We start from the raw sequence: 15,610 nt of genomic DNA, 5'->3' as shown, positions 1-15,610 counted from the left end.
GCTGCCCCTCTTCAGGAACCACACATTTGTCTGGCGTCTCAACAGATACCCCTCCGTTGTGGTTGCACCTACGGTACGGCCATCTGTAACACTGAGGCACGCAAGCCTCCCCACCAACGGCAAAGTCCATGGTTCATTGGGGGTGGGGACCTAATTGTTTAAGAAGTTTATTTTTATTTGCACATGTTATTTATTTAATTTTTTCTGGAACAAAGGGGTTCCGAGTGACCAAACCATTTGAGTTTATACTTTTGTATATGGGATGTGTTCTTGATTTGCTCCTATCTGAGAATGTGGGGGGAGACATTTTGTTCTAAATAGGTTGTGTTGATAATGCATTGTTCGCAACACAGTAAGATTGTTTGTCATTTACTTTCATTCAACTTATTTGTCAAATATTCAACAATTGATAATACCTTAATTCAGTCCATTGCTATGATATGAGGTTTCCAGAGTTGAGTCTGGTGTTAGCACGACATGGTGCACAGATTCTCACCTACCCTTCTGCATTCACATTTGAGACTGGATCTGCTCACTGGGAGACACTCCTACGAGCCCGAGCCATAGAAAGCCAGTGTTATGTTGTAGCTGCTGCCCAGACTGGCAGGCATAACAAGAAGCGGACGTCTTGGGGGCATGCTATGGTATATCTTTTTATCTTTTCTTGCTTGAGAAACCTGCCATGAAATGGTTGTTGTGACAGCGAACAATAATAATCATTGTAAGAATTAAGTTCATTTAATAGTTAGCTTCTAAAAATCATACATTTTATGAAGGTCGTAAGTTCCACAAATCTAATGTTTATCGTTTGGAAGAGGGATTGCTATTTAGTCTGCAAGTGAGTTTGTAAACTATGACTAGACTTGAAGATTAAAACTTTTTCTCTTATATGAACATATCTCACAAGTCAGAACTATTTGCTGGACCTGGTCCCAGATGCAGTTTATTGCCCACAAAAAAGCAAATATTTGTATTTGAGCTCTTGTCAGTTACGCAGTTTTAATTCGTCAGAAAGATTCTTATTAATGGCAGTTTTAGAATAACTGATAATTTTTTAAAAATGTTACGATGCCAACAAAATGTAAGTTAACTTAGCCATTTTGAAAGGTTTTGTTAAATATTACAAAATAGTTATAGACCATGATACGGAAGCAAATAAGGTAGGCAGAATGGGTTTTTAATAACAAGTATAATCACAGATAGGTACCGAAAATTGGAAAGTTACATCTAGGTACCAGAAGGGTCTGCACAGGAACTCTGAGATAGCAAATGAGTGCAGGAAAATGCACAAATGAATAGGTGAGAGTGGGAATTGTAAGGATGAAATAGAAGAAAACCTAGATCAAACACTAATTATTAATGAGAAAAACCTAAATAAGACAATATGTATTTATTTTTATAAAATACACACTTTTATGCTTTACTTACATCTTAATAGCAGTGTTTTATTAGGCATGACACATTTTGGCAGGATGCTGCCACCATCATGTGCCCATCTACTAATTGCACATTTTTGTGTGGCATATGTTTTTTGTTATTGTTGCTGTGTCAGTGACATTAGATGGAAAGTTTAATTTGTTCTGCCAAAAAGTGTACTGAAAGTTACAGTTCAACATTTTTTACTGTGTGTAGAAGATCTGTAAGTGCTTTTTCATATTTTTCTACAAGTTTTACTGACCACTGTCTCAGATAAAGGAAGATACTGACCAGCTCACTTTGCTTTATGTGACTGTAACATATTCATAATGTATAGTCATGCACATGAATCAAAAACCAACAAGAAGGGGGGGACACAGATTTATGGCTGTAGGTGAGATTTGATTTTCAATTTATGATGCCCTTGTACTATTTATTCATTAGAAGTATGCAGGTGGACAATTGTCGGCACACATGTACGTAGCTATTGCCATTTTTTGGGGCTTCTTTTTAACTTACTTTTCCCACTATACCTATCCAACACTATAGCTTTATTTTTCTGTTCCAAATCATTAAGAATCTTCTTGCTCACTGACTTCCAAGTACTTCCCTTTATGAACACACATCCGTTTTATCTAACTTTCTCACAATCCTTTTGTTCTTGTTTGTTTAATTCACCTCTCATGACTTAAATGAAATCTTATTTATTCTTTTATTTGTCCCCTTGTCAGCGTTCAGTCATTTAATGTATGTACTTATGTATTCCACAAACCATAGTGGAGTGTGTTGCAGAGGACACCTTGTACCAGTATTAACTACTTCATGACTCCATTCTTTCGTTTTTTATGCAGAACAAGGAAATAATGACTGTAACTGTATGTTTCTCTTTGTGCCCTATTCTCATGATACTTATGTGAGATATACCAGTTTTTTGTTAGTTACCAAACAGGGTCTGAAACATGTAACTTTATTTTCCAACAATGTCCATTTATATTCCGTATAAATAAATGTAATGTAAGAAGGAAATACTTGTATTCAGAAATAGGTAGATGACAGTAATGATGACAATAGTGTGTTAATGACATTTAATCTACAGCTAATCAGTTACTATCCCTAAAGTACTTACTTAGTGAACCTAGGTAGTTATCAGTCATTTGTCAGTGTTTTTATTCATTTCATGCTAAATTACATAGTCTATGTTTGGCCAAAGCATTAGGTGATATCTTGACAGTTCTTGAAAGAGAAGCCTTTGGTTTTGAAAAATTTGGAGATATTTGCTGTTAACTCTTTCTGTTGATCCTACTGTAATATTTAAAATGTGTGCTAGCACAAACTATCTACATTAATACAAATTAACAATAGAGGAAAGGATCTTATGAAATGCATCACTGTGTGTTGTTTCTTTCTTCAGGTTGTGGACCCATGGGGTGTTGTTATAGCTCAGTGCTATGAGGGCACTAACATGGCACTTGCAGAAATAAACCTGAAGTATGTGGACAAAGTCAGAACATCAATGCCTGTATGGCAACATCGAAGACTAGATTTGTACCCTGAACTTGTGCCACTGAAAAATGAGGGTGACATAGCTAATGAAAATACTGTTTACCAGTTTGGTCAAACATCAGTTAGTGCAGATGCTGTTTTTTACAGAACACCCTACACAATTGCATTTACAAACAAGAAGTGTGTTTTGCCTGGTCGTATCCTTTCTTGAAAATTGCTGGCTAGCAAGTGTCTTTTTCTTATAACCATTACGTTCATATCTTTTAATACAGGATGCAAAATGTGAAGTAATTCAAATTTTGAAATATTTTATTTGACATATCTTTCTGGGTATTCATATTTGATTTGAGTTTTTCCACTCCCTCTTGGCATGCACTGGATTGCTAAGAGCTTGTGTGCAGATGACATTACAAAAGAAGAATGAAGTAGTTTCTGCGTTGGTTTAAAGGGTTTTAGCGCTCCTTTTTGTTCTACCGGCTATTTGGTTGTTTTTTCAGTTGGTTCATCCATAGATCATTTTGCAATAATTTAGACATGTCATCTTAATAAGACAGTAAGGCACAATTCAAAAATAAATACTTGCTGGCATGTAATAATTTACAGTTCCAGTGTCCCAAGGTTTTATACATTGTGTACTATGCTATTTTCATATTCATGTTAATTGACAATGTTGCACTATTCATCATGCTCTCATCACTATTCACAACACATGGCACACACTGCATAAAACCCTTTCAGCCAACATGAGGACCATGTTCTGTTAAAATCACAAGGGGCTAAAAATTTTAAACAACAAAAAAAATATGTGTAGATACAATGCGTTTACAATAAAATGACTCGCAGATAAACAAATACAACTTAATTTTGAAAACCATATTGTTCTTACAGATTTTGAAAACGCTTTTAATTGAATTGTCAACAATGTAAGGAAAGGATAGATGGCTACTTACCGCAAAGATGACATCTTAAGTTGTAGACAGACACAATTGAAAGATACTTACACATAGCTTTCGGTCACAGTCTTCATCAGAAAAAGAGAGAAAACCACACGCCATTCATTCACACAAGTAAGCACACCTCACGCACACGTGACCTCCAATTTGATTGGTTTGATAGAAATAAATTAGGCGCAGTTATGAGTGACAGTGAGTATGCACTGTACATTATAAGGACAATTAAAATCTTGTATTGTGAAACAAAGTACTACTGAATCCAGGAAAGAAAATAACAAATGAGATAAAAATAAAATAAAAAGGAGTTATATATCTAAAAACAAAGATGATGTAACTTACCAAAAGAAAGCGTTGGGATGTTGATAGACACACAAACAAACACACACACAAAATTCAAGCTTTCACAACCAACAGTTGCTTCATCAGGAAAGAGGGAAGGAGAGGGAAAGATGAAAGGCTGTGGGTTTGGTTGCAAAAGCTTGAATTTTGTGTGTGTGTTTGTGTTTGTTTGTGTGTCTATCAATGTGCCAACGCTTTCGTTTGGTAAGTTACATCATCTTTGTTTTTAGATATATTTTTCCCATGTGGAATGTTTCCCTCTATTATATTCATATCATAAAAAGGAGTTAGGCAGAGAGGTTCTTTTGACATTTATACTGAAAATGACCTTAAAAATTGAAAATCATATAATTATCCAGGAATTAAATTAGATAAACCCACCAATCTAAGTGGATCACTGTTTGCAGGTGATAAAGTAATAATATAAGAAACAGAAGATGACCTCCAGGTAGCAGAACATTGCCAAATGAAGTATGTAGAGAATACTGTCCTGAAATTTCATTACGTGAGATGAAGGTTATGGGTTTTCGAGGTAAATACCATGTGTGGTCAAGAATGGTAATTAACACCAAATTAATTGAACAGGTGCCATATTTGAAATATCTGGGTTGTAACACAAGTTATGATTATAATAGTGATATAGCTGGAAATCTGCACAAATAAGCAGAACAGTTAACTGTATAATTGAAAAAGAAACAAAAATTAAATTTTAGAAAACTGTGCTGATAAAATTATTGTTGTGTAGATGTGAAAGTTGACAAGTAACGGAAGACTGAATTTGGCACAAACATGATGAATAAATTTAAAAAGTGATTACTGATCTTGGAGTCTGTGTTGATATAGGTCGATAGAAATTTGAAATTGTGGATGTCCATCAGACATTCATATAGTGTCTTGAGCTTTAAAGGAAACATTGCACTGACTTATACAGTGTACTGAGAAGTTATGTTTTATCATCAGCAACAAATGCTGCAGTGGAAAGATTTAGAGATTTGAACAAATGTGGTTATTTAACATAGCCATAAATAAAAGATTTGGTTTAATCCTATGTGCCTTATGATTTTTGACCTGTTTTAATTGTGTAAAAAGACACTCATGTTCTATATGTGTGGTCACACTGGAGTTTTTAATAGGTCTCACACTTCTCCCTTCTAAAGTATATCTTTGTTCCAAAATAAAGAAAGGTAAGTGGAATTATCATTTTATTTGCCAACTGCATCTTCACATAAAGCTATTGTGATCATAGCAGCTTCCTGCATTTGATTCTAAGAAGTCTTGAAGACTTTAATAAAAGTGTTGAATAAAGAGAAAAGTTATTGTAGCTATCTCAAATTCACTCCAAATTTTATTGTTGTGGAGTATGATCGTTTCATGTAAATGTTTGGATTTTTTAAGCCAACTCAATTTGCAAATAGACTGTTCTTACAGTTTCTGTTATTCACTTTAGTCTAGAAGCCAACTACTACATTTACAGGTATACACAAAGCCTGAGCCTAAAAGATGCGTTCTTGAACAATTGAGTGGTTGATATTTTGTTAGTTGTACATATGTGTTTTTTACATTAATAAGTCTCTTTCTAAGATGGTGTGAGTAAGTGTGAAGCTATATATGCTTATTCAAGTAATTTTAATATAAATGCGATACAAGTAAATTTCACTGTTTTGCTGTTAGTTGGACTTGTGCCAACTGTTTTATGTGAAAATACTGGAATTAATTAAAATATAATTATTTCACTTTAAGGACAAGAAAGATATTCGGTTTTCAGAATAACAAAAAGAATAATGGTGATATTATTTTACATCAGTTGACTAAAATATGAGCTTTAGAATTGTGGAAAAATGATGATGATGAAAAATACTGGATAATATTAATGTTTTATGTACAAGATATTAAACAAATGCAGACAGAAAGAATAATTATCATCATATTGTTCTTATTTTTTCTTCTAAATTTGCTTTAAATATTGTTCTTAAAATCAAGATATATATATATGAAATCCAAACAGCGTAATATGAAAGCATTGTGTATAGATGAATTATTACTGTAAATCCAAAATAAAAAGTTATAATTACAACTCCATTGAATGTGGATTTGCACTGTTTAGAATATGTCCAACATATGTAAACACTTGTGCTATTGTGTATCATGTTTTGTGTGAGGCAACAAGCAACTGTGAGCAATATGTGTATGGACATAGCTTGTTGCACAAGCTGCTTTATGTTTTCAAATATTTTAGTGATGACAAACCTTTTATAATGTGCTATTTTTATCCACATGACTTTTGTGTGTGAGATCAGTGTACATGAACATGTTTCACAACAATAGATTTTAAGACTTGAAGATGACAGCATAATCTGTTTAACCAATTGTCTTAAGTAAAAAAAAAAAAAAATATTTTATGTGATCTTGGCTGTTGTTGAAAGGTTAACAATTAAACAGATCGCCCTTCAGTTCTCACAAAATGAGAAAATTCAATCAAGTTGTGGTAAACTGTGCTGTTAATTGAGCATGGGTGAGAAATACAACATGCTACGAAAGAAGCTGTCATTGAAGTTTTTTCTAGAGTTTTTTTCTTTCCCTCTCTTATTTGTATCAATAATTTGGTTTATTCTTTATTATGTGCTTCATGGAACATGTTGAAATGAGGTCCTCTCAATGTAAATTGCCTATTATTATTTCACAGTTCTCCTATTGGTAGTGTATATCTTGTCATTGGAGGATAATGAAAGTTCCATGATTGGGTATTAAGATGAGTGATCAGCCTTGAAAGGAGCATAAACTAAGATTTAGTTTCTTAGCTACTTGATTGTTCAGTATGTTTATGACACAATATTAGTGGAGTTAGTGACTTTTTTCTTCTTTTTCTTTTTGTCTTCTGTATTTTTGCCTGTTACTTGGCATAGTTTACATGGTTTCAAAGGTTTTTCCTTAAAACTATAATCAGATGTTCTTGTAGCACCTATAAGACCAGCAAAGCGAATACAAGACCTAACTAAACATGAAATATCAGATTTATTCAGTGCTGTGCAAAAAGTGCAGAAATCTGTGGAAAATGAGTACAAAGCAAACTCGTCCACAATTACAGTTCAAGATGGAGTTGATTCTGGGCAGCATGTGTTTGTAAGTCTGTTTCCACTATCTATTTTAATTGTGCAGTATGTTTAATTATTTAATTAGGGTGCCTCAGTGGGTTCTATTTTTTCTCTCTTAATGTGGTATTACACAAACATTTTCAACATTCTTTTTGATATCACTGGCTACATAACTGGATATGAATGCTGCAGAGACATTTCAGTAAGCGCAATGTACTTCTGTAGCAGTGATGATAAACTGTAGAGCTGTGTGGGTTGAGTGCCAGTATGAAATAAAGGAGGACAGTTAATCTTGGGTGTATGCGACCATGTATCTGACTGTTGTTACCATCAACCATTTGCTGTTGTTTCAGTGATTGCTAAGAACTGCTGTTTTTGGTGACTAGTAAGGAAGTGTTGTTCATCTAGTCAAATGTTCTTTTTTACCTGTTAATGCAACAAAAAGTGCACGTCTTACTTGTGGTGCAGGATTGTACTGAATTTAACAGAACAAGGAACAATTCCAGTATTTTAACGATAACCTTTTGGGAGGTTGTTTTATTTGTGCCATAACTATTCCAATATGGGTAAATGTTTTCTAGTGATGTACCTACATTGCAATTCTTCATTTTAGTTGTACTTGACTTGTAATATCAGTTGCCTATGTGGAAAAATTTCATTGACCGTTAGACATAAATATTACTAATTCATAACTGAAGAGCTCTGAAAGTGATTTGGATTTCTCTAGCTAAAAATATTGGTTTGAACTGAGTTGTTGCTGCTGTTACTGTTATTGTTATCTACAGTGCAAAGATTGGTTTGATGCAGCTCTGCACACTTGTTTACACACACACTCACACACACGCACACACACAGCATCATCATCATCATCAGAATTTCCTTCCAGCGCACTGGGTAGGAACTTGGTGAATGATATGCCTCCATTGGTTTTTGTCCTGGTATAGCTTTTCCCTCTCCACTACATCCCATGTTACTTGTCTCCTCTTGATATCTCCTTAACCTGGTCTGTCCACCTCATTCTAGGCTGCCCAACTGGTCTTCTTCCTGGTACCTCCATCTCCAAATACTGGTGTGGGGTTTGAGTTGAGTGCATTCTCTTCACATGACCAAACCACTTCAGTCTCAAAGCACTCGTCCTCTCCTCTGTTGTCAATGTCACCTGCAGGTCTCTCCTTACATAATCCTTCCTGACTCTGTCTCTCCTAGTTTTTTGTAGAGCTGACCTAAGGAACTTAATTTCACATGCTTGCATTTGACTCTCTTCCCTCTTATTTATGACACAGGCCTCTAGACTATACATCAGGATTGGCAGGAGGTAAGTTTTATAAATGGTCTGTTTGGCTCTTTGGAGGGACTTCCTGGTCCCAGATTAGATTTCGTACTTGGCGGAAGAAGCTAGATTCTTTTGTTATTCTGTTTAAGACTTCTAGTTTGGAACTTCCAGCGCGTGATGCGATGCTTTTCACACGTTCAACCTTCTCCCCATCCAGTATGATGTGACAAGGTGTGGGTGTCCTGCTCATCTTCATTGCCACTGTCTTGTCCCTACTCACAGTTAATGTGAATATTTTAAATTTTGTGTTCCAGTTACCTAGTCTCCTCTGAACCTCCATGTCCGCCTCTCCCCAAATGACGATGTTATCAGCAAAAACAAAAGGATTGAGATCTTCATTTTCTTCTGCCTTGATTTCTTTCATGATTGTGTCAATAAGTGTAATGAAGAGTAAAGGGGAGAGCTAACTGCCTTGCTGAACCTCTCTCTTTGTCTTAAACCATTTTGATCTTCCACATACTACTATTTGTACACTGCTCTCACAACCCTTGTACAGCATCTGGACTTTTTAAATTAATGAATCAGGAACATTATGTTTTCTCAGCATTCCCATACTTTATTCCTTGCTACACTGTCATATGCTTTTTCCAAATGAATACTACTATCAAGTCCTTTCCTTTTTCCCAATACTTTTCCATTTACTGACAGAGGGAGAAAATGAGATCTATTGTTCCTCTATTACTTCTGAACCCATGCTCTTCTAGAATTTTCCACAATCTTTTTTCTATGACCTTTCCCATTATCTTAAGGCAGTGTGATAACAGTGTGATTCCTCAGTAGTTGGTGCATTTCTTTCTGCTACCTTTCTTGAACAGTGGTATTATAATTCCTGTTTTCCATTCATCTGGCACTTTGTTTTCTTTCCATATCACCCCCAGTGCTCAGTGGAACCATTGTATCCCATGGATTACTGCGGCTTTAATTATATCTGCTGTCAGCTCATCTACTCCAACCACCTTCCCGCTTTTCATCTATTTCAGAGAATTCTCAGTTTCTAACCAAGAGATTGGATCCTACTCCTCCTCTAATTCAATGACTTCAATGTCACTTTCTTGTGCACCTTCCCCATTTTTCATCTCTTCTCTGATACCTTCCACATCCCTGATAATATCCCCATCCTCTGTTTCAATCGCTTTTATGTCTTCTCTGTCCGATCTTTTACTTTTCAGCAACCCATATAGTAGTTTTTGGTTCTCTTTGCTATCTAGGTGAATATTTCGCAACTCTTCACCTTTTCTTCTTTCACAATTCCCTTTGCTTGGAGTTTCTTTTGTCGGTATTCCTTCTCCAGTGTTGTCACCTTGTGTTCATCTTTTGGCACTAGGCACTGGTTCTGATTTCTTTTTTCAAACTCCATGTTTTTCTTTATCATATTACATTTTTTAATTGCGTCTTTTACTCTATTGTTCCACCAACTGGTTTCTTCGTCCTTCACTTTACCTTTTGTTTTGCCTCATATCTGCACAGCACTATTAACTGTTGATGTTCTAAATTGGTTCCACTCTTCCTCTACACTACCCCTTTCAGTTATTGGCAACTTTTGTGCTTCTGGATTTTAGAAACTTTTCTTATTTTCTTCTTCTTTCAACTGCCACTCCTTAATTTTTGGCATTCTTTGTACAGTATTCAAACTTTTCTTCTTATAATTTAGATCAACTACTAGTAACCTGTGGCCACTAGTGCTCACTTGGTATGACTTTGGTGTCCCTTATTTTTTCTCCAATTAATTTGTCTGTTAATTGTCTTAGATTTGCTACACCAGCCATATCTAGTAGTCTTATGGCTATCTTGTTTCTTGAAGAATGTATTCTTCACTAAAAGATGATTTCTTATGCACAGATTTAGAATTTCTTCACCCTCAACATTTCGTCTTCCGTATCCATTTCTGTTCGTGCCAATCTGAGCATTCAGATCCCCTATTATCATGATGTTGTCTTCTCTTACTAGGTCTTCCTGTTCTTCACACACACACACACACACACACACACACACACACACACACACACACACAGATATCCTCTCTTTCCTTCATTATTCCTTGACACATCAAGAGTTGTTCTGTCATCCCCTTTTTAATCATCAAGTTTCATAAATCTCTTTTTACCCCAATTCTATTCAGTACTACTTCATTAATTTTTTGATATAACTATCTAATCCTCTTCACACTTCTGTAAAATCACATTTCAGGAATTTCTGTTCCCTTCTTGTTAATTATCATAATCATTTCACTTACAGACAAATACCTTCAGAAAAGGCTTCATAATACTAAAATTTATATCAAATGTTTACATATTTCTCACTTTCAGAAAAACTTTTTCTGCTGTTGTCAACCTGCATTTTATGTCGTCTCCACTTAGACTGGCCTATTAATTTTCCTGCCCATGTAATAAAACTCCTGTACTACAGTTAGTGTCTCCTTCACTAATCAAATTCCTTCAACATCACCATATTTAATTCATCTACATCCCATCATCCTTGTTTTACTTCTGTTGATGTCCATCTCATAACTTCCTTTTGAGACATTATACATTCTGAATAAAAAGTTCTCGGGCTTTCAGCTGTGTCAAGTGATTAAAATTACATAAGTTTTCAGACAAGCACTGCTTGGCCATTTTCAAGTGGTGAAGGAATGTTTGGCCAAAAGCTCACGTAGTTTTAGTCTTTTAGATGCAATTGAAAACATGAGAACTTTGTATTCAGTGTTACTGCTGCGAGACTCTGCAGTCTTACGCTATAGATTCTGTTCACCTGTTCGTCCAAATTTTTTGCTGTCACTGATAGTGCTGCAGTATCGCTGACAAACCTCAGTGTTTTTATTTCTCTCCATCAACTTTAATTCTGTTTGATAATTTCTTCTTGGTTTCCTTTAATGCATGCTCAATTTACGAATTGAGTAATAAAAGGTGTAGGCTTACAACTCTGCCTCGTACTGTCCTTATTTGAGGCACTAACATGGGAAAGCATGTAAGTCATAAAAGCTACATTTTACCTAAGCAGAAAACATTTTTGGTCATATTAAAAAAGATTTTCAGTTGTATAAACTGATTATGAAACATACAAAACTCTTGTAAAACAAACTCATGCCCCACAAACACGTGTAACTTCTCCCTGTATTATCAAGAACCAGGCATAGATAATAATTGTACAACTTTATTATTTATATTCGTATTCCATGGATCATAATTGTGACATCTTGCTTATATGGAATGAATTAGTTTTATAATTAAAGTATATCTAGAAAATATGGCAACATCCTGACCATTTACACAATTTCTTAAGGGTGGTATATATATATATATATATATATATAATAGAGGGAAACATTCCACGTGGGAAAAATATATCTAAAAAGAAAGATGATGAAACTTACCAAACAAAAGCGCTGGCAGGTCGATAGACACACAAACAAACACAAACATACACACAAAATTCTAGCTTTCGCAACCAATGGTTGCCTCGTCAGGAAAGAGGGAAGGAGAAGGAAAGACAAAAGGATATGGGTTTTAAGGGAGAGGGTAAGGAGTCATTCCAATCCCGGGAGCGGAAAGACTTACCTTAGGGGGAAAAAAGGACAGGTATACACTCGCACACACACACATATCCATCCACACATACACAGACACAAGCAGACATTTGTAAAGGCAAAGAGTTTGGGCATTTTTTGGGCAGAGATGTCAGTCGGGGCGGATGTACAGAGGCAAAGATGAAGTTGAAAGACAGGTGAGGTTGAGCGGCGGCAAATTGAAATTAGAAATTAGCGGAGATTGAGGCCTGGCGGATAGCGAGAAGAAAGGATATGCTGAAGGGCAAGTTCCCATCTCCGGAGTTCTGACAGGTTGGTGTTAGTGGGAAGTATCCAGATAACCCGGATGGTGTAACACTGTGCCAAGATGTGCTGGCCGTGCACCAAGGCATGTTTAGCCACAGGGTGATCCTCATTACCAACAAACACTGTCTGCCTGTGTCCATTCATGCGAATGGACAGTTTGTTGCTGGTCATTCCCACATAGAACGCTTCACAGTGTAGGCAGGTCAGTTGGTAAATCACGTGGGTGCTTTCACACGTGGCTCTGCCTTTGATCGTGTACACCTTCCGGGTTACAGGACTGGAATAGGTGGTGGTGGGAGGGTGCATGGGACAGGTTTTACACCGGGGGCGGTTACAGGGGTAGGAGCCAGAGGGTAGGGAAGGTGGTTTGGGGATTTCATAGGGATGAACTAAGAGGTTGCGAAGGTTAGGTGGACGGCGGAAAGACACTCTTGGTGGAGTGGGGAGGATTTCATGAAGGATGGATCTCATTTCAGGGCAGGATTTGAGGAAGTCGTATCCCTGCTGGAGAGCCACATTCAGAATCTGATCCAGTCCCGGAAAGTATCCTGTCACAAGTGGGGCACTTTTGGGGTTCTTCTGTGGAAGGTTCCGGGTTTGAGGAGATGAGGATGTGGCTCTGGTTATTTGCTTCTGTACCAGGTCGGGAGGGTAGTTACGGGATGCAAAAGCTGTTTTCAGGTTGTTGGTGTAATGGTTCAAGGATTCCGGACTGGAGCAGATTCGTTTGCCACGAAGACCTAGGCTGTAGGGAAGGGACCGTTTGATGTGGAATGGGTGGCAGCTGTCATAATGGAGGTACTGTTGCTTGTTGGTGGGTTTAATGTGGACGGACGTGTGAAGCTGGCCATTGGACAGGTGGAGGTCAACGTCAAGGAAAGTGGCATGGGATTTGGAGTAGGACCAGGTGAATCTGATGGAACCAAAGGAGTTGAGGTTGGAGAGGAAATTCTGGAGTTCTTCTTCACTGTGAGTCCAGATCACGAAAATGTCATCAATAAATCTGTACCAAACTTCGGGTTGGCAGGCCTGGGTAACCAGGAAGGCTTCCTCTAAGCGACCCATGAATAGGTTGGCATACGAGGGGGCCATCCTGGTACCCATGGCTGTTCCCTTTAATTGTTGGTATGTCTGGCCTTCAAAAGTGAAGAAGTTGTGGGTCAGGATGAAGCTGGCTAAGGTAATGAGGAAAGAGGTTTTAGGTAGGGCGGCAGGTGATCGGCGTGAAAGGAAGTGCTCCATCGCAGCGAGGCCCTGGACATGCGGAATATTTGTGTATAAGGAAGTGGCATCAATGGTTACAAGGATGGTTTCCGGGGGTAACAGACTGGGTGGGGTTCCAGGCGTTTGAGAAAGTGGTTGGTGTCTTTGATGAAGGATGGGAGACTGCATGTAATGGGTTGAAGGTGTTGATCTACGTAGGCAGAGATGCGTTCGGTGGGGGCTTGGTAACCAGCTACAATGGGACGGCCGGGATGATTGGGTTTGTGAATTTTGGGAAGAAGGTAGAAGGTAGGGGTGCGGGGTGTTGGTGGGGTCAGGAGGTTGATGGAGTCGGGTGAAAGGTTTTGTAGGGGGCCTAAGGTTCTGAGGATTCCTTGAAGCTCCGCCTGGACATCAGGAATGGGATTGCCTTGGCAAACTTTGTAAGTAGTGTTGTCTGAAAGCTGACGCAGTCCCTCAGCCACATACTCCCGACGATCAAGTACCACAGTTGTGGAACCCCTGTCCGCCGGAAGAATGACGATGGATCGGTCAGCCTTCAGATCACGGATAGCCTGGGCTTCAGCAGTGGTGATGTTGGGAGTAGGATTAAGGTTTTTTAAAAAGGATTGAGAGGCAAGGCTGGAAGTCAGAAATTCCTGGAAGGTTAGGAGAGGGTGATTTTGAGGAAGAGGAGGTGGGTCCCGCTGTGACGGAGGACGGAACTGTTCCAGGCATGGTTCAATTTGGATAGTGTCTTGGGGAGTTGGATCCTTAGGAGTAGGATTAGGATCATTTTTCTTCGTGGCAAAGTGATATTTCCAGCAGAGAGTACGGGTGTAGGACAGTAAATCTTTGACGAGGGCTGTTTGGTTAAATCTGGGAGTGGGGCTGAAGGTGAGGCCTTTGGATAGGACAGAGGTTTCGGATTGGGAGAGAGGTTTGGAGGAAAGGTTAACTACTGAATTGGGGTGTTGTGGTTCCAGATTGCGTTGATTGGAGTTTTGAGGTTTTGGAGGGAGTGGAGCTGGAAGTGGGAGATTGAGTAGATGGGAGAGACTGGGTTTGTGTGCAATGAGAGGAGGTTGAGGTTTGCTGGAAAGGTTGTGAAGGGTGAGTGAGTTGCCTTTCCGGAGGTGGGAAACCAGGAGATTGGATAGTTTTTTGAGGTGGAGGGTGGCATGCTGCTCTAATTTGCGGTTGGCCTGTAGGAGGATGCTCTGAACAACAGGTGTGGATGTGGGAGAGGAAAGATTGAGGATTTTTATAAAGGATAGGAGTTGTTGGGCGTGTTGATTGGCTGAGTGGATGTGTAGGTGAAGGATTAGGTGGGTGAGGGCAATGGATTGTTTGGTTTGGAACTGGTATAGGGACTGATGGAAAGAAGGGTTGCAGCCAGAGATGGGAACTTTAAGTGTGAGGCCTTTGGGAGTGATGCCAAATGTCAGACAAGCCTGAGAAAATAAAATATGGGAGTGTAATCTGGCTAGGGCGAAGGCATGTTTGCGGAGGGAATGTAAATAAAACTTAATGGGGTCGTTGTGGAGGTGTTGTGAGGGTGACATGGTACTAGAAGGTGGAAAGTGGAACACGAGGCTGAAATGAAAATGAGAATAAATATGAAAAAATATATGGGGAGAGATAAAGGTAAAATTAGAAAGCAAGTGGAGATCTGGTGTGAAAAAAAGGCGAAAAAGGGTTGGTTAGGGCTGGGCTATGTTGATCCTGTGGTGAACTTGTGTAGGTAGATAATGATGTGCATAAAGGTTAGGTGGTTGTGTTGCCGCCAAAACACGTTAAAGGGTGGAGAAATTCGGGAAAATTTCGAAAAAACTACGTGAGGATGTATTAAAAGGAGTGGTTTGGTGGTGGCAGATTATGGAAATGAAGCTAGCAATTGTTTGATGAAGAAATAATGACGTTAAAACCTGTGGGAAGCGGC

General features: G+C 38.1%; 1 protein-coding gene across 1 annotated transcript in view; it reads left to right on the top strand.

Annotated features, from left to right (window-relative positions):
• LOC126484138 (nitrilase and fragile histidine triad fusion protein NitFhit) overlaps window positions 1–15,610 on the top strand; it is a 67,283-nt gene that overhangs the window by 34,424 nt on the left and 17,249 nt on the right. The window contains exons 4-6 of the mRNA XM_050107521.1: window positions 432–644; window positions 2,828–3,116; window positions 7,156–7,331. Of these exons, the coding sequence (XP_049963478.1) occupies window positions 432–644; window positions 2,828–3,116; window positions 7,156–7,331 (678 nt within the window). The remainder of the gene's footprint in view (window positions 1–431; window positions 645–2,827; window positions 3,117–7,155; window positions 7,332–15,610) is intronic.

The sequence above is a fragment of the Schistocerca serialis genome, chromosome 6 (genome assembly GCF_023864345.2).
Source record: "Schistocerca serialis cubense isolate TAMUIC-IGC-003099 chromosome 6, iqSchSeri2.2, whole genome shotgun sequence".
Taxonomy (NCBI): Eukaryota; Metazoa; Arthropoda; class Insecta; order Orthoptera; family Acrididae; genus Schistocerca; species Schistocerca serialis.
This window is presented reverse-complemented; position numbering and strand designations above follow the sequence as displayed.